The sequence below is a fragment of the Anopheles funestus genome, chromosome 2RL, assembly GCF_943734845.2.
Source record: "Anopheles funestus chromosome 2RL, idAnoFuneDA-416_04, whole genome shotgun sequence".
In the NCBI taxonomy this organism is placed as follows: Eukaryota; Metazoa; Arthropoda; class Insecta; order Diptera; family Culicidae; genus Anopheles; species Anopheles funestus.
The window spans coordinates 101590033-101609449 of NC_064598.1; the positions used below are offsets into that span (position 1 = coordinate 101590033).

Here is a 19417-nt window from a genome sequence, read left to right on the forward strand (position 1 = left end):
TTACACAGGTAGATCGGATTCAGTTTCCCAAATGCAGCCACAAAGAACGAACGTATTGAAATTTTGTGTTGTGCTTATTAAAAGGTGAAAAATGGATTAATTGACGAGCTGAAAAGCAAGCGCACTCCGGTGCCCAAAGTACACCCAACCATTATGAACTTAAACGAGTTGTAAGTATTGTAATAGCGATTTTTCAACCAAATTTTGAACATTTGAAAGCTAAAATGTTGCTGCGCTTGTGTGTGTGTATCAGCGAAGGGCCTGACGCAGGGTGGTGGAAAAAAAATTGCTACGCAACATACATTCCCACTGCCCAGCGTGGAACATGGAAAAGATGGGGACTGGAGTGGGAACGGGAGGTGTGTCAATTGCATTCAAAGTAATGCAAGATTTTAAACCCTTAGCGTTGTTGAAACAGCCCCAAACGGGTGTCAAACGAAAGGGAAACAATGCATTTATTTAACGGTGCCGGAAATTAGGGAAAAGCGAGGGAAATTTATTTTTGAATAAAATGATGTAATGCCCTTTGCGCGCGCGTGCAATTCATGTTGACTTGAATGTTAGAGGCCAGTGTACCAGATGTGGCGAAAAAGGGGGTAGAGAGTGGATAAAACTGGTTTACGGCCAACAGTTCTTCGGACTGGTCATTTGAAAATCGGTGGGGAAATTTGCACTTGTACAACAACTGAAGTTTCCTTTCTCTATCCCTCCAGCAGTTGTTCGATCTTTTGTTGACCTACTTTTACCTTATTTCACACTCAGAGCATGTTTTGAATTTCTTCTCGAAAAAAAAATCAGCAGCAAATAATTTATTTCACAACTATTTCGCAAAAACGGTTTACCGGCATCCGTGTATGAAGTGGGTGACGTGATGCTGTTATTAGCGTCACTAATGCTATGCGAATGACGAAGCACTTTTTATGCTTGTTCTCCCTAATAAACACATCAACGCATTTAGCATACTCGCGTACAACACATCGTCGAGGCATACATATTTTCATGATCGCTAGCTCGAATGACTCATCTTCATCATGGTAGTATGAGGGGAAGACGCGAGAATACGAAATGCGAAATCAATTTTCTAGACATCGAACTCTTGTAAATGATTTGGTGTGAAGTCTTATCGAAACCGAATGCGGTTGTTTACTGTCGAGTGCGATGAGGCAAGTGATAAGAGATATGCCAGATGTTATAGTGTTTGTATATTGTTTTTTTTCTTCTAAATTCCACTTTATGATCGCACAACTTGATAGCGTAACAATTAGGGGATATTTTTGCGCCGTTAGTACATACTACCAAGTTCTAAGCATCTTTATTTAGTGTTTAATTCAACATCTTCTTTCTATTTATTGTTTGTTTGTTTCGTAGAGCCATCATGGCACCCCAAACCATCAAAATGAGGTCCCCTGCGACGGATGCCACCGATTTCGTACAAGAACAATCTTTAACATCATTTAACATTGCCCAGGAGCAATTTAGCGGATCACCATCACCATCTTCGCAATCTATCCGTACCAATGCAATCCGCATCAATAATGGAGATGCTGACGACGCCCACAACCTTCCCATTGAACATCAATTGGGAGGGCAAGATGGAGCCGTCGTCTCCATTGGATTCCCAGCACGACTTTGCTGAGGAGATTTTCGACGATTCCTACGATTACTGCACAGGTGTGTAACAGAATTTGTACAGTCCATCTAGAAAGGCAGACTCAATTAACTGAACTGAATGTTTTCTTTTTTTTTTTAATTTTAGAACCTCTTTTCAACAATGAAGTCTACGATTTAGAAGAAGATATGAAACCCGACCCATCCATGCTATCAATATTAGAAGTTCCCGTTACACTGTCTGAACTGTCTGAAGGTAGGGGCACATATCACCTTTTTATAGTAGCAAGTAAGAAAATTTACACCTTTTTAAGAAGACACGTTTATCTTTGACATCGTTGTATGTTAGCAGATGGCTTGTGAAGACAAATGTATGTCTGGATATTGAAGAAATTATAGCAAAATGGAAATAGCTAAAGAGCACAGCAAACACAAATACAGAAATGAATAAATCAATCAATATGATGTGTATCGTCCTGACAATGTCGATGCCATAAGAAAATGCTATGCGCTTCTTATAACTTCGAGGGATGGATTCGACGTAGGGTTCGAATTTAAAGATAAAATCTACCTGAATTGCCGGCTAGTTCAGAAAATTCAAATTCATCAACTTCATGTGCATTGACAATGATGTTTAATGAAATTGGTGTATCCTTCATCCAATAATCATGGAATTGTGGGTGTTAAAAATAGAATATTTTTATGTCACATGTATGCTTATTGTTTTTTTTCGCCCAAAACGTTTTTTTGTATACTATTAGATTGTAATGAAGTCCTGCAAAAAGGATACTGAAATTTCATAAACTAATAAGTAAATAAGAGCACTGTATCCAATAAATAAGAAATTAAACCTTAGATATAAAGTAATACGAAACGTTGGACAAAAATGCTTTAATAAAATCATTGTACGAACATGTATCTACCCATAAAGGTTTTACAAAAAAACTTCCCAAGCAGCGCGAAGGAAATAAGCGATCAAGTTAAGCGCTTTCATCAATAACAAAAACCTGCTGCTTCGCGCAAGTTTAACGTGCCTGCTTTACGATGGGATTTAATTTGGTTCCCATACACGATTCTCCGCGTTGCTGTGTGTCTTATAGGCAGTGAATGTGGCTTCGTTGGAGTTGGTTTTCGTTTAAATTTATTTTTTGACGCAAGCCAAATCACCTCTGTTGTTAATCGTTGTGGCTATCACTGCACGCATATTACTAAGCGTAGCAATTAGCTTTGTGTGTATGTGGGTACGTGTTGGCTTTTGCGGCTCCTTCGAGCGATCACGCGACTGCTACATGATCACGTATAGAAAGGAAGTAAACGTGCTCCCCACTCCAACGGGGGTCGTTTAAGTTTACTGGTTAGATGTTATTTAAGTTGTGTTTATTTAATGTTCCGTTCTTAGGAAAAGCAAAACACTGAAAAGTACGCACGTTTTCCGCGTGTATGTTGCAGAACTAAAGCAAATAATAATATGAAATAAATAAACCTAACGTTCTTCAATGAATCCTACAAGTGCTGCGTGTGGGTTATCTCTGACTACGAAGGACAGCATTTAGTTTGAATGTATTCAAAGTGGCCAAAGAATAAGCTGTATATGATCAAACCATTATATAAATCACGATTTAGTACACAGTTCTGAAAGTTTACTCGAATCGATATTTTAATGTAATCGAATATGAAAAACGATCCAGTTAAAATTGACAGCCAGCCATGATGTACTTTGTTGCCCATATTTGGTAAATCGTTCATGGGTGGTATGACAAATATGTGCGGGTATGCTACAAAAATTGCAGCAAACACACAGCAATTGCGATTTCGTAATGGAAGGTGCAATATGCTAATACATTAGCACTTAATCAATCATGATTACACGGCTAGAATGCACGGCTCGTTTGCAACCGGTTCTTTCTATGATTGGTCACGAATTAGACAAAGTGATGGAACGTTTATCATACAAGCTTAGTAATGGGTACCTGGTTTGATCTGGTTGTCCGTTAAAAATCTATCTGGTTACTCAAATAACTCGTTGAAGCAATCCTAACAATAAGTAGTGGAAGTACACATTAATGATAGTAAAACACTAAACTTAAAAGAATTTAAATGTAAATTTACTAAGCAACTTATAAGGCGCGGTTTGATCTGAAGATTGAAAGAGCGATGTTAATAGGGGTAGTAGTCGTACTCGCAGCTTGGGCAACACAAGCTTGGGAAAATCTAACCTTGACGTGTTAGCTTCCTGTATTGAGTATACGCGAACGATTACCTTGAAGGGTCTAAATTTTGCTATAAAAACATGCTTTGTAGATGCTGATAGTGGCAAACGATGTCCCTTGCTCGTCTGGGGTGACAATACAAACCTTATTGAAGTAAAATGCCTTTTGCGTGCTGCAGGAAGCCTGGGTTGTTATTTGTTTAGACTTGAAAATAAAACAATTCCATCCAAAAACCGGTTCAGCCCAAACTCACCTTTGCTCGTCTACTGTGTAAGGTTTGGGAAACCCTTTACGTACAATTGTTGCTTTTTCCAATCGTTCGGAAATCCCTTTGAAAGATTTGAAACGGTCAACCAGAGATGGGAGAGAGAAACGGTTTTTTTTTCTGTTATGTTGGTTGGACGTCAATCAGGCGCAATCCGCTCGCAATCCAGCACGTTTGATTTTGTCGCCGTCCGCACTCTCACACTAGCAGTCACTTTGCTTTTTGAAGTGATTTGTCTCAATATCACGGGAGCCAATAGTATAACATGATGTCTCAATTTGCATACACCCCTGGCAGCAAGTAGCAAACAACACCCGAGCACGGTTGTCGATGTGCGTTACATTGGTAAATGATAAATAATTTAAACGATTTAATTGAACGCTAGTGATTGGGGATTTGCGTCGCTGTCACATGGATGCCTGAGCCACACAACCATTCTCAATTGGGGGTGGGGTGACAACTCTACTGAATGTTGTTGATGCAAATAATTTGTTTTTAAGTGGAGGTTCTGCTTGTTGCATGCTAGCGCAAGTAATATCGACTCTTTTTAAAACGCAGAAAGGAATGTGAACAGTAGAAGTCGTCTGGATCTTGTAAGTTAGCGTTTACCGGAAAAGGAAGAAAGTCCGATGTGCTATGTGTGCGCCATCTCGCCACCCGGGTGTGATAAGGTAGAGATAGAGCTAACTAAATGTGTGTTGCACTCGCGATGACCTCCTGTTGGATGAGGGATGTTTTCGTCTTCTGGAAAGTAGAATACAACATGATCTTACCACACCGCGCACCGCAGAATCCAGGAGCAGCTTGATGGGTAGAAGGCATTAAAGTCCGGTCTGCTATCGCATTCGACCTATTGCAGTTATTGTTTGCCATTGCACCGGTATGTGGGCTCTTTTGTTGCAGTTGCATGATAATCGGAGAATTGCGTTGATGCAATTAAATACTGTTAACATTCTGTTTTATTATTACCAACAACAAATATTCCCTACAATTGTCTTTATTTTAGTTAAACTGTAATGTGTAGTGCGAATATACTCTTATTGGTTATCGATATTAGATATTCTGTATTGGTTATTGGTATTGTAAGCGTCAACACGAAGTTCATTGCATAAGAAACAGTGTCCAAATCTTCCTCTCGCGCCGAAGAATCTCAAGTATCCGCGATCCTCCTTTCATATGTGTGGATCCCAAAGTCCAAAAGCATTAATTTGATAACCTCGAATAATGTTAACAGTTCCAGTAAAGCCCACGGCAAACAGGTGATCCATCCCCTTCTCACTACTCGACGGACTTTCACTATAGAGTAGTGCACCGGTTAAGTTATTCCAGGCCCCCGGTCTCTATGTTGTTATCCTCCAGCGTTGTTGTGAACGATATGGTGATTCGCTTTGGTTTCTTTCTTTTACTCGCACACTGGAAACCGGTACCAGCTGCTTATCGCAGGTCGAAAAAGAGCTACTCTCGATTCGGCGTCAATTTAAAGCCTTATGGTGTTATTGGTAGTACCTGTTATACAGTGAACATCTCTTGCAAAACGTAGCAGCACCATTAGCCTTCATAATGGAAGAAGGCGACAGAAAGGAACCCGGTAAAGGGTTTTCGAGACTTGCTCGCCCGGGAAGTCGTGGAACAGGTTCAGGTTTTTGTATTGTCCATTGTCGTCGTTATTCGATTCGACGAACAGAGGCACATTTTGGAAGACCCTTTGTTGGAGATATGGTTAAGGGTTTACATAAAACTAAAGTGAACGGCATAACACAAACCGCTGACTTTTGGCTCAAACGGTTCGGGCTGTTTGTCATGAGAGATTTGGAAGTTTTGCTTATCGAGATACGCAACAAGGCGCAACCTACCAATACATTACAATACCTGCTGGTCGGCTGTCGATTATGAGACAACGGCAGCAACTTAGCTTTCATTAACTCTCACCCCCTTGATGTGTGCGTATGGGTTAGCCAAACATGCGTCTGAAGGTGGTGTTGGTAGGATTAAGGGTTGACGGACCGTTGTCATTGGTGTCGTTTCAGAGATTGCCGATTAAATGCTGATAGTATTCGGTAGAGGGTTTGTTTCGTTCTCAATGCGATTTGCTCTCCCTGTAGGCTCACTGGTTGGTACACTAGTACACTGAACGTTCTCCCTCCCTCCGAGCTGACAGGCGAGTGGCCATTTTGATGGTGGTCGAGCAGATCCCAGTGCGATGACGCACACTCTTTCCGATGCGATTGTGTTGTGTTTGTTACGTGTAGCAACCCGCGTACCAACCCCGAACAACAGCGCCAGCGACGCGTTTAGGGGATGAAAAATCGAACCGGAGTGATTGTCGATTCACCTTTAGAAGCACCCCACCAACACCAATACGAACGGTGTTGCTCTCACCACGCAGTCACGAATCAGTTTTACTCAGTCTGTCGTTTGAGTCGCGTCCGCGTGGTTGCTTGCGCCTGCGTTAAGCTCTATCTGCGTTGTTCTTGATCGTGGCATTCTTCTTATTATCGCTTTGAGTGTGTGCTTTTATGAGGAAGTTTCTTCCGGCGCCTTAACGACGTGGTGCTCTATTAAGCTACGGCTATACGGTTGTTCGCCGCTTGTTGTTTATGATACAACACCGAACACAAAGCGACAACAGCAAAAGTGAAACGTTTTGCGTACCTTGGTGTGGTCCACACGCGGTCGCTGCTAGTGCATGAGGAAGATAGCTGTACGGTGTCTAGTGTTATCCGGTGGAGCCACATCAGCGGACCCGGAAGTTTAATGTAAACGTCACTACCATTTCGTACGGTCCGCATTAACGGAGCTGGCAAAATTCGGCCCACACAGCTACCGTTACCACCTGTGAGCATGAGCGTCGTGGCCGTCGTTGCGGTGGCCTATCGATACACTTGGAATCGCGAGATCGTGTTCAACTCCCAGAAGCTGGTGAAGAGACGACTGGTGGTGTGCCGCTGCCCCATGCTTACTGCTGCTGCCGTCTGAATCCTTTGTGCGTTAGAAACAGGGGCCAATTATCGATATTGAGGATCCAGATAGTCAACATACGCGCAAAAAATATACTGTTAATAAGATAAAAGCTTGCTTGGGAATACGGAAATACCACAAATACTTGACGCTCTCTTTGCAGTTCATATAGGGCATTTATTTTTAAGTTAGCGAGATCATTACGCATTGGATGATCCCTGATCTATCTCTCCCTCCCTCCGGAACAGGGGCACAAGTAGAAGAAGAAAAAGAAGGATACGAAAGGGGGTTGCAAAGCTCTTGCGCCGAAAGGACTTGCCAAATCGTTTGCCAAATTTTATAAACGAACCACTCATATATACTCAACGCTAAACGAGCAAGTGCAATACGCCAGTTTGGTTCTCTTTTGGTACGCAAACAATATCTGTGATCGAAAATTGCTGTGTGTATTTTTTTTGTTTTATAAATAATTCTTTGAATAGTTTGTTTGCTTGTTTTCTCTTGTTTAGCGTGCGATAGCGGTCGAATTAAATTTAGTACATTGTAAGTGTGTTGAAACAACGTAAAAACAAATATCTCGATAATTAAACACCGGGTATTGAATTCCCTTCAAGTGGGGGTATAAACAGTCCCGAAACGGTCCTAAGTAAGGGTTTTGACGAACGGCTCCTTAATTCTTATTCTTGTACGCATTATTTTAAACTAGTGGAAAAGGAAGTGGTCAGTAAGCCAAACAATTTCCCTTGTTGTTAGTCTCTTTCCGGGAAATAGTTTTCCTGCAGTCCATTGTGAAATTTCGTTGTGCCCATATTTTTGAATCCCAGGTGGATATATTTTAGTCTTTGGTAGTAATTTAGTAACTAGAAGTTACATTTAACCGTGTACGTTACGGTTGTACGAGATTTATTTTAGGTAGTAGTAGCGTTACGCATAAGCTGATTTGTCGATTGCCATTGTTCTCTGAACTGCAACAATATTCATTATAAGTGGAGAGTGGACAGGAAACAATCAAGCAAACAATTAAAGCTCTTACAGCTCATACTTTCAAGGAACCACTCGAGCCCAGGGTCTAGACATCGGCAGACGATCAACTGCCAAACGTCGACAAAATCACCTTCACTCGTATCAGGTGAAAGGAAACTTTAGGCATTGTAGAACATAGGTGTAACAATTGCCATTTAAAAAAATCCCAGACAAGCTCTAAGAGTTAGGCATACAGTCAAGTCAGCGGCAGCAGCAAAGCTTCAACAAATCAACCACCAAGAAATCTGTACCAGCATTCGTCTTAACAATGAATGTCTACGGTTAGTATGAAACATGGAAGATGTCTTCAGCGAGACGGAAAGATTCTTTTTCAGCCATTTTAAACATGTCCTTATGAGTTGACCGTCTGCAAATGCAAATTGAGCAAAGGCACACATTATCAGTTGCGTCCGGTTATCAGCTTGCTGTTGTTTCTTTTTACCGTATTTTCGTAATGGTTTGCCAAGGAGAAGCATATAGGCGCTATGAGTTTTTCGATGCCTTGTTATTGGAGTGTATAGCGAAGACACGGTTCGGTGATTAATGTATCAAAAGAAGAAGAAAAACAAGAATATGCAACAAGCTTCTCTGGCCTTTGTTGTGAGTTGGGCTGTCCGAATCTTGTGGCTGATAATGGAAAACATTTTCCGATGGTTTGGCTGGTACAAGAATGATCCAGTTAATGCTGCACATCCAATACGACCCGTATGCCGGCACCGCACATATGCATGGCCTTAATTTATTGATTGACATTCCCCTGAACGAATGACTTAGTGGGTAAACGCACTAACCAGAACTGCGCAAATGATTAGTAGTATAGGCTTATGTTGGGGCCATCGAATAGATTAGATTTCACCCAAAATTAGGTTACCGATAGAGGGCGCACTCTTTGTGGACGTTGATCGAGTAGCGATGTGAAGCATCGTCGACTGTCAATCGACTTAGCGTTCTTTCATTAATAAAGGAATATATTGAGGCTCTGGAAACTTCCGAACCGGTAAATTATCAAACAATTACTCTTTTTCTATTTAAGTCCCTACCTACATTCAGGAATTCTTGAACCCCTTTTTTCTGTATTTTAAAACAATTTCCCCTAACACCTGTCGTTCGAACGCCAGTGATCTTTACGATTAAACTACTGAGCTATCCCGAAATATCTGCAATATTTAGAAGTAGTATATGCGCAAAATTTCAATATTATGGACCCTTCGCAGCAGATTGTTATCTCTAAAACTCATCTCCTTTTTTGTACGTGCATTGGTTTTAAAATAGTATTGCGTAAAATATGCGTCACTAATGCATATATATCCATAATTTTGCGTTTGCTTCCTCTAGCTCACCTGTCCAGAACATGGGAACCTAAACCTTCACGAACATGAATGGATGTGCATGAATGGAAAGCGTGCATTCGTACGTTTAAGCCACATGCGCACGTACGCTCCCGTGTTTTATTATTATTGAATAGTGGTGATTTTCCCACCAAAAAGAACATGATGAGGCGCTGGGCAGCGTTGCAATTGAGATGGCGTTGCTGCTGTTCTAGCAGGCGTGTACCCTTGATCGATTTATAAACGAGAATTGTTACAAACATCCCCCGGAAAGCGAAGAAGAAGGGGAGAATTGGGTGGATTTCCCCAAGCCCCACTGGTAAGGAAGTTCAGTTGCCACGAAACGCCATTATCAATGCAAATTTCTGCACCTAGCTTCGACGGTGTTGTTGTAGGTGGTTTGCTTCAGGTGCGGGTCAGTAAAGCGAATGAGTTGCTCTGAGGGAGGTCCCCTTCTACGCACGGGATGGATAAACGGTGACCGTAAACTGGTCTATATTTTACAAACCTCAGACGCGACGCATCGACTGCGATTGAAATGTGTTCCGCGTGCGTTAGTTGCACTGGCTCCTGGGTGGAGGTGACATTTTTTTTCACCCCAAAGCACGAACCGCGTTGGTCTAAATGAGTTGCGACGGTAATCTGAATATGTGCATGAAACTGCATTTAACCGGTTCTGCTTATCCCGGGTTCCCGACATCTGCGTAAAAAGCGAATTGCTGTCGCTGGAATTGCAATCTTTAAAAGCCATACGGCTGTATTACACCTGTGGTGTAAGAAGGATTGTTTAGCGTATTGGTTGTCGTTTCGTTGCCATAGTATATCAGGTATTGTCGTTTGCCGAGGAACAGGTTTTCCATAAAATCGCCAGCCCTATGAGCCAGGGGCGCGTTTGTTCTGTAAGGGAGGGTTGAAGTTTGCAATTGGCTCTCTAGAACCGTCTCACCTAGTTGGTGGCCTCCGTAGAGTGAGAGTTGCGGATGAGGTCGATCGGGGCGGGGCAGAACAGCTTGAAGGTTTAGGTTCGATTCGCTACCAATGAATATTTATTTATCGATAATCTGCGTCAAGTCAAGTACGCAGTTGTGTTGCCGTTTTACTGCATTTTATAACCATTCACGAGAAGGTATGTTTGAAGAGCAAAAGACAGCAAACGACGTGTCTGTGTAATGGTTTGGATTTCTTGAACCTGGTAGAATTTTCACACTAAGCTACAGAATGTCTTCCTTTAGAATTAGGAAGTGTGAGTGGCATTACCTTGGAACCATCGGACACCGCAAAAAAACACATAAGCCAATAACCCTTGATCACGCACTGCTTTAAAGCACAAATTTTCCAAATGAGGTGTATGCGCGTGCATGCTGTATGGGTGCAAGTTATCAATGAATTGACCTGCTGGCCTTGCCTTTCTATTTCTTCAATGTTTTGATTCTGAGCGAATTGAGGGCTTCTGTGTTCCAAATGTAGGTCAGTACATATTTTAAATGAGTTCATGAGAAAGAAATAAAGAAAGAAGAGAAAGAGATAGAGAGAGAAAGATAGCGGGAGAATTAAATTTACTACTACTTCTACCAAAGGGTTCTAATACAAGATCTTTAGTTAAGGCTAAGATTTATAATAAAAAGTGAATTACGTCCAGCGCCTAATAACCGTGGTTCTGACATGCAGAAACTACTACATTAGCATATCATTAGTCTATCTCATCTGCTGCACAGATCTCATAGATTGATTGATCGATTGGGAAGGGAGATCGATGAAATAATGCATTCACACCACTAGATATTTGTCTAATTGAGGTAACAAACAAGCCATTCAAACACAACACGGGTTTATGTAAAACGAAAACAAAGCTTCACGTGTGTTGTTCGTGATAGAGGAAAGCAAAAAAAAACGTTCCCATTTGCAGAATGTTTCGACCTGTGACCCAAGAAGACCTTGCACAGAATGGCAGCATGCGGAAATGTGTATTGCGCTATTGTACGATCCTTGAACGGGTCATTGACTAGATCATGTTGATCCCTGGGGAAGACGATTCGCGAACTACACAAAGCTTAGTTCTTTCGTTTTCAGTTTAGGATTTGATTGAAAAACATGAAGCGAGTAGCGTATTTATGCGAAAGGGCTATGATTATGCTGCTGGATTAAAAGATAATCGGTGACGAAAAGCATCAAACCGACATTGTTGCATGACCTGCTAACCATGAACCTACGAGCGAAAGGATGTCGATGCCACCATACGGTCGGAATGGAAGACCATTGTCCCCGAAATTGATGCATTCTTCTGATAATGGCTCCCAGTACCAACATGGGAGTGCGTTTTTTGCATTTTATTTTTGCACGCATCTTCGAAGAAGCGAAAAAGATGATGGACTTTGCGTCAAAGAGTACAAAAATTCCTGCAGTATAAGAGAGAATTCTACTCTCGGGGCTTTGTTACAAAAAAATAAAAACTAAACCTCCCATCGTTTGCATGTGTTGTGCCATTGGCAAATCTCCTATTTATTGTCTAACCCCTGGCCGAGGATGGTTCAAGATCGTGCACTACCGCGCCACCGTCCTTCCTTATCATCGTTGGGGTTGGAACCACCGATAAGCAATGATGATGTCGGATGGTGGGATCCGCTTCACAGTGAACCTCTTGGTGAACAATCGAGGAATCGTGCACCAGATTCGCTTACAAGGAACCGTTAGTTCACATCCGACCGCTAGTGTGCGCTGTTGTAGTGTGCGCGAGAGAAAGATTTCAATGGGCGAAAGGCAGCGGTACTACTGGTTCATCCGCCGGATTAACGAAACGTTTGACAGTTATAACATGATTGTGAAGATCTTTCGTAACTAAGCAGTGCTGAAAATATTGAAAACTTTTGTTTTATTATTGAGGAGAGTTTTTTTCTTGGGAAGCAATCCAATATTGAAGTTAAGTGGTGATTATCACCGGAAAAAAAGGATATACGTGAAGCGGTGGTCTGTTGCATCGCGTCCAAACTTCAGCTATCGTTGAGAAGCGCAGACAACAGACGCCCGCTTGTGTCAATGAAGATAAACGCTTACGAACCACAGCACGGTTGTTTGCCGGGTGTTGGAACGCCGTTCTCATCCACGTCGTCATCGTTGTCATCGTCATCGACATCATCGTTCCGTCCGGTTTGTGACGGGTTGGTACATTGCTGTACGGTGTCCCGGGATTGTCGCTGTTGCTGCTGTTGCTACTGTGCAGGCGGTGCCCCCGGCGGTCTGCATCAGATCCCTCGTGCCGAATCGCGCGAGCAACGCAAAAGCCTGACGCTGCACATAACGAGCGGAAATGTTTAACTATCACTTTCCCCGCGAAGGTAGGCCAATGCAAGGAATGATACGATGCGATTTCCGTCGGTCGTACGATGCTGTGTTTTGAATTCCGGATAATGATGGTGAGGGAGTGAAAGTAATGCTATGAGAAATGAATCGATTTTAGGTTTTTTTCACGATCAACGGAATGCTATGGTAGAGAGCATTATATTGTTGATAAAATTCCCTAACATAGCATTGCATGGAGAGGATTATAGCATTGCATCCGATAGCACAAGATTGCACCCAAGCGGCTTATCTTATGATCACTCAGCATATATACATATATGCAGCATAAACGTTCGAGTATGGCTTAGCAACGTTGTTGCTAAGGGGTGTATTGATTCGTACCGAATGGAGGTGGGCCACCCTATCATATCTTAAAAATCAAACTGTCGAACGGAACAGTATCTTATCGGTGTTATCTTGCTCTCTCAGTGGAAGTAAATCAAACTACACACTCGTTATTGCGAATGATTACGGTTGTGTTGGTATGATTGTTCCGTGTCCAAAACCAACAAAACTAAGCTGCTTGCATTCTATGGAGATTGTGTGATTCATACACATATGAGCACATGCCCAGTTTCCTTTCCCTTTCACTTGCATCTTCCAGATTCTTAACTTGTTGGTTGACTTGTGACGATAAATCACTAAATGTTGCTCTAAGAACAAGATTTCATTTCTTCCACTTCTGTTTTTTTAAATTTAATTTATGGCTTTGTGTCTTGTAAAATCATAGACAGATCATAGAGGGTGTTGCTATTGTTGCATTGCCGTCTAATGATAAAAGAGCACACGAGGGTTGTAAACGGTCAACGGTGGCGATTGTGGAAGTAATAGCCGGTTTGATGAACGGACGAAATTTTGACAATCTGGTTTAAACTGGAACCCACCTTATCTCTTTTCTTGTTTCTACCTTACCGTATCTGGAAACTTGCGTCGTGTTTATGTTATTTATAACACATCGGGATTTGTTATTTGAATGGAAACTTTTTTGTTTATCATCATCCACTGCAATCGTGATCGCTTTGTCTTTTCTTTCTAGAACGATACATTCTGTAATAAACATTAAATGTGTATTATACGAATTAATATATGTTATCTTTACTTCTTCTTTTAGATCTACGCTACGATGACAAGCTGATATCGTCGAACGAGTCCGTGCAGCAAACTAACTATGGTTCGCTGTCGACGGGTGGGGAAGATGAATTTTACGACTTCCCGCAGCAACCGGAAGTAAAGCCCGGCTGTACTGTTGGACCCGAAGTGCTGATGGAGTTCGAATGTGTGTCCGGCAATATGGAGCTGATGAACCATCTGACGCCGCCTCAAACGCCGCCCCAATCGTCGTCATTTGGTGGTGTCGTTGGTTGCGTCCTTCCGATTCCGACGCCGATGAACACTGTGACGATATCGCAGCCGCAGGAACATTTCCAACCGTTGTTTGCTCCCCAGTCCAATGTGCAAGGATTGCTGCAGCAGGAACCGCAGGTATCCTTCCAGGGTATTAACGACACCAACCTAAACGGTTACTATATCATGGGTGAATTCTCCACCGTGTCGTCACAAGCCGAAAATGGCGGTGTGCAACAACAAGCCATAACGATGGAACCGATGCAACAAGTACCCGCGGACATTGAGACCACTCTGTTCAACTTTGGCGAAAACTACACACCACAGCAGATGAGCGAGATGGAAAAAATCTTGCTTAGCTTGCAGCGCGAAACGTACCACGGTGGAGACGATGACGAGTCGTGCGATTTTTCCGAGGGCGGATCCAGCGAGAATGGTGGTTCGTTGTCGCCTGCGTGGTTGGCATCGTCCGTGGTTGCGCAATCGCCAGCTTACAGCGATTCGGCAGAATCTTCCGCTTACTACGGTGGTAACCGCAACGATGCTGACGATGAGGACTGGAGCCCATTGAAGGTAAAGAAGTTGAACGGACGTAACGGCGGCACTGTTTCGAAGAAGCGTACCGGACCGAATGGCACCAGCAGCAGTACTAGCTCCCGTGGCCGTGGCATCGAGGAGAAAAAATCGCGTAAAAAGGAACAGAATAAGAATGCTGCTACGCGCTATCGCCAGAAGAAGAAGGCAGAGATCGAAGAGATTCTCAATGTTGAGGAAATTCTGCGCGAAAGGAACGACAAGCTGAAGAGCGAATCGAAGGAACTCGGACGCGATATACGATGCATTAAGAATTTGTTGCGCGAACTTCTAAAATCTAAGATCTAAATTCGACGTCATCTTTTGAAACAAAATTACAATTGTATCTCTCTCTCTTACCGGTAATATTATAATTAACAGTAGAAAAGCAATATAACATCTGGATGAAACATTCAGCAGAATACAGTAGAGAAAATTTGCGTAACAAACAACAGTTAAAATACTTATTACATTCACGTACCTTCTAATAGAGACAGTTTAGTAATCGTCGTTAATTCGTATGTCCTGTCGATCCCAATCATCCCAACTATTTTTGTGCTGTTGAATTTATCACGAGTTTTACACCATTGGTAGAAGGGACAGATTAGGATAATTAGTTTTTAAAACAATATCATATCTTCATTCCTTTCTCGACGGCAACATCAACAAAATCCTCAGCCTATGCCTCTCCGTGCTGGAAAGAAGCGTGAGACTCAGTGTTAAAAGGAACTGTCGTGAGAAGTCGAAGAATCTTAGTTGTAGGTAACGAACGGTAACGCTAGCATTCATTAGCCCGGCAGGTGAATGGCGGTTGTTCTGTTTCAGGTGTGCCCACTACCATCGCTGGGTGTAATGTAATGCAACCGTTTTGCTTTCGATGTAGTTCTATCGATCGATCATTATCATTGCAGTTAATCGTAGGAAAGTCGAGCGAATGATTAAACAGGTTCGGAATAGCATACCGTCGCTAGTGGACATTGTTTTAGCCGTTAACAACACACACACCTTCGCGGTAACCATTTGTCTTTTTGTTTTTAAAAACAAATTTTAACCGTACTTCTTTGCCACTTGAAGATACAGCGGGAACTGGCCAGTGGGTTTCTGTGTATGACGTGCAGTGTATCGCTGTGCTGAAGCTCTGCAGAACTAACTGTGGTTCTCGTTGTGTCTGCATGTTGTGGCATGAAATCGTATTGAATTTTGGTTTTGCATTTGTAAGTGAAAAAGAAACATGCTGACAAATTAAGAAATAAAAAAACCCACTGTGTTATTTCGGATAAAATCAAAACAAAAAGGCAAAAATATAACGTGAAAAGCATCAACCTACATTTCACACACCACTTTACATACATAGATTGTATTTTATATACTTTGTTTTAACTATAAGGCACAAATTTGGCAAGCTAAATTCAATACGATGTGTAAACACAGAAAGGAAAAATGAAGATCACAGAAAATATAACCCCGTAAGTTTTTTTTTAACCAAATACCCTTATCTACGGGGAAAGAAAATGGTTTCGTGTTGTTAGTTGTTTTTGTTTTCTTTATATTGAGGGTCGGCCATCGTGAAGATATACCGAAACAGGTGAGTAAAAGTGTGCGAGTTTTTTCCCCAACTTTTCTTCATCCATGAAATTAGATCATCAACGATAGGGAGTGACAGTTGTTGATTGAGAGATGATTAAATAGGAAAGGAAAGTGTTCTTTACAGATCCAGTAGAAATCCATCATCAACGATTTTTAGATTTGACACGGCTAGTCGTTTTGAAACATTCTCTAACGTAAGAATTATTGGAATATATATTGCATTTAATTACTTTCAACAATTGCAATCAAATAACTGGGTTTCCTTGTCTTCGGAATGAAACTTTTGGAAGCAAATCCTTCTTCAAATTATCCTGCTTTGTAATACTCCAACACTGGCAAACTCGTTCCCATCGAAATTGACCGTCCATCCTTTCGAAAAATATCCTTGTTGCGCTGCAACCAAAGACTTCCGGTTACATCGACCGCCCGCAGACGCGTGGCATGGTGCTTTAAAAATTCATCCATCTCTTGCACGTTCAACGAAAAGCAGTAGCTTAAATCTAGCTGCTCCAGGTCGTACGCCGTGGTCCAATCTTTGAAAAATACACCTAACAAATTCGTGTTACCCGGTATGGCTAATGTTTGTAGTTTCAGTGGTCGCGATCGCAGCAACTCGCCCAGGCTATCGTCCGTTAGATCACAGCGGCCAAGATCAAGATGAACGAGCGTTTCCAACAGCACCGCCAACGATCGCAGCTGCTGCTCGTTAAGGATCGTATAGTTAATGGTTAGGTGGCGCAAGTTCGTACAGTGTGCCGCCACACCATCCACAATGAGCTGTTTCAGCGTTTCGTCCATGATGTATCCCCCGGAAAAGCGGAACGCTTCCAACGTTGGTCCAAGACTGGTAAACACGTTGCGCAGATACTCTGGATAATTTTCGCGCCCCGCCACACTACGGTAGTCGAGCTCGAAGTGACGTATTTTCCGTAGATGTCGTTGGCAAAGATGCAGAAAGCCTTTGCAGACGGAAGACAGCACTAGCAATTCGTTGAAGCAGAAGTAGGAAAATATTTCCATCAGCGAATCCTCGTCCAAAGCGAGCAGCTCCATTTCATGGCGGAACGAAACACTGTACGAACAAACTGAGACGGCCAGCCAATTTTGACGGAGTGAACATGGACGTCTTGTTTACGTTAACGCAATCATATGATCCGATGTTTGTTAGGGTTTTACTTGACAGGGTTGGAGCAGGGTTAGCCTGTCGGAATCATATGACGCGTTCTTACTGGGAGCTGGATTATATGTATTAACCTTCAAGTAGGCAACCGGATACCCGGGTATTTTTTTCAACTTTGAACTGCAATAACTTTTGATTCATTGCTTGTATTGACCTGAAATTTTCAGTAGCCTCCCAACTTTTAATTTCCGATTTTTAAGAGCATACATTGTAGTTTGCAACAAGCTGTAAGTATTTTATTCTGATTTATTTTAAACTTTACCACGTAAGTTGGCAACCAGCATACCCGGGTATTCCATACATTTTGTATGGAGAATGACGTTTCTCTTCTTCTTCTTTACGGATTTAGAATTTCAAATGGATCGTTAGTATTATCGTATCTAAAGAAATATAATAAATGATAATATTTAATTATCATTATATTATTATTATTATATTATATTATAGTATAGTATAGTATATAGTATATAATTTATATAATATAATTAAAAAAACCATTAATTGTATGCGTCAAAACGTATGGAATACCCGGGTATGCCGGTTGCCAACTTACGTGTGTAAATTTGGTTGCCAACTCTACGGTTAACTGCAGAATATCGTTGAGAAGCGCATGGCGCTGAAACAACTGGAACAAAAAGTTGTACAATAAGTGCAGCTGTACAAAGTTGTGGAAAATATAAGAAAAACATTACTTACTAAGTCATTAAGCCAATCAGAGAGAAATATTAGGGTGTCTATCCCGCAAGTTTTAATGATTGTAATGATATAAGTGTAATTAGGGAATTAATTCCCAAATAATTAATTAGGAAATTAATTACATCATAATGATGTAAGTGTAATTAGGGAATTAATTTTCAAGTTTTTTAACTAAATGGCCAAAAATAAGAGAGTCGTCATACATTCTATCGTGTTCTGAAAGTTGCCATATGACACCGAGGCCGCAAGTTAAATGGCTAGAATATGTGGATGTTTAGTATTTATTTATCTATTTACATATTTGATGAAATTCAATCGGTACAGAAGATTTTCCAGCAAGAAAAATACCAGCTTGCTACCAGCGAGATACCAGCAAGACGCCTCGTTGGGCGGAAACGTTCAATTCTCAAACTTGTGACGAGCACCAGATGATGTACCTGCTGTACAAACCGTAATACATGCGGTTTTCTGTGTCATTGTTTGATTTGCTGTGCTAACGAAAATGACGAGGTCATTTGCTATCAAAATTTTACTATAAGAGCTGTGGAACACATTCGGATACATCATCAGTATCTTTACACAAAAGCCAACATGAAGTTCGCATTCGTATTCCTGGTTGCCTTGTTCGCAGTTCTATGTATCTGCCATGCCTACCCACGGCCCGCTGAAGAAGCAATCGCATCCCCAGACGAAGAGGCAAAGGCGGACGAAAACTCTGACGATCAGTTGCTAGCTGAGCTTACGGCGAACCCGAATGGTCGATTCTGGTGGTTAGTGGTACAAATGGCTGCCAAGTTTATAAAAGGCGTGATTGATGGTAACCTTCAAGCACAAGAAGGTAAATAAATATCAGTATGATTGAAAAATAAACGCAACATTAGCAAAACTTTAAATCGAGTTGATCGTATGGTCCGTATGACTATCAACAATTATCCCTATAAACATCCCCTGCCCCTTGTCCCAGAAAACCCCTAAAATTGTAAACGCTACTGAAACTTTCAACGCAAAACGAATTTTTAGTGTCTTTTTTGTTGGTCCAGCTCAAAACACTAAACTATGAGATAGATCATCGGTATCAGCAATAACTATAGAAGGTTGGGACTATTTATTATTTTTTATTCTTGTTTTTAATTTAAAGCAGTATTTGAGTGAAAAGAAACGTATTTCAAAAAATTCGCATTGACATAAATCAATTTATAAAATTTTTCAAAATTACTTAAAAAAGAAGGTATAGCCTTAGAAAATTTTCAAATTTTTAGATTTTTTAAATTTTTTTATTATTTTTGATCCTGGTTTTTTAGAGCATTAT

At 41.4% G+C, this 19417-nt stretch overlaps 1 protein-coding gene across 2 annotated transcripts; it reads left to right on the forward strand.

Moving 5' to 3' along the window:
- The first annotated feature begins 8 nt into the window (after positions 1-8).
- LOC125761760 (uncharacterized) lies at positions 9-16107 on the forward strand. Of its 2 annotated transcripts, XM_049423218.1 has the most exons (4): positions 9-170; positions 1369-1671; positions 1757-1864; positions 13840-16107. In XM_049423218.1, the coding sequence occupies exons 2-4, from the start codon at positions 1518-1520 to the stop codon at positions 14952-14954; spliced, it is 1377 nt and encodes a 458-aa protein (XP_049279175.1). In that variant the 5' UTR covers positions 9-170; positions 1369-1517; the 3' UTR covers positions 14955-16107. The 2 variants fall into 2 exon arrangements, with proteins under 2 accessions (XP_049279175.1, XP_049279177.1); XM_049423220.1 differs by lacking the exons at positions 9-170; positions 1369-1671; positions 1757-1864 and adding an exon at positions 6489-8345.
- Positions 16108-19417: the final 3310 nt, after the last annotated feature.

Bases quoted from the DNA above. Each gene is read 5' to 3' on its own strand.
- LOC125761760 (XM_049423218.1), top strand. From the start codon at position 1,518: ATGCAATCCGCATCAATAATGGAGATGCTGACGACGCCCACAACCTTC. The intron at 1,672-1,756 runs GTGTGTAACAGA...TTTTAATTTTAG, and splicing joins TTCCTACGATTACTGCACAG to AACCTCTTTTCAACAATGAA. The intron at 1,865-13,839 runs GTAGGGGCACAT...TTCTTCTTTTAG, and splicing joins ACTGTCTGAACTGTCTGAAG to ATCTACGCTACGATGACAAG.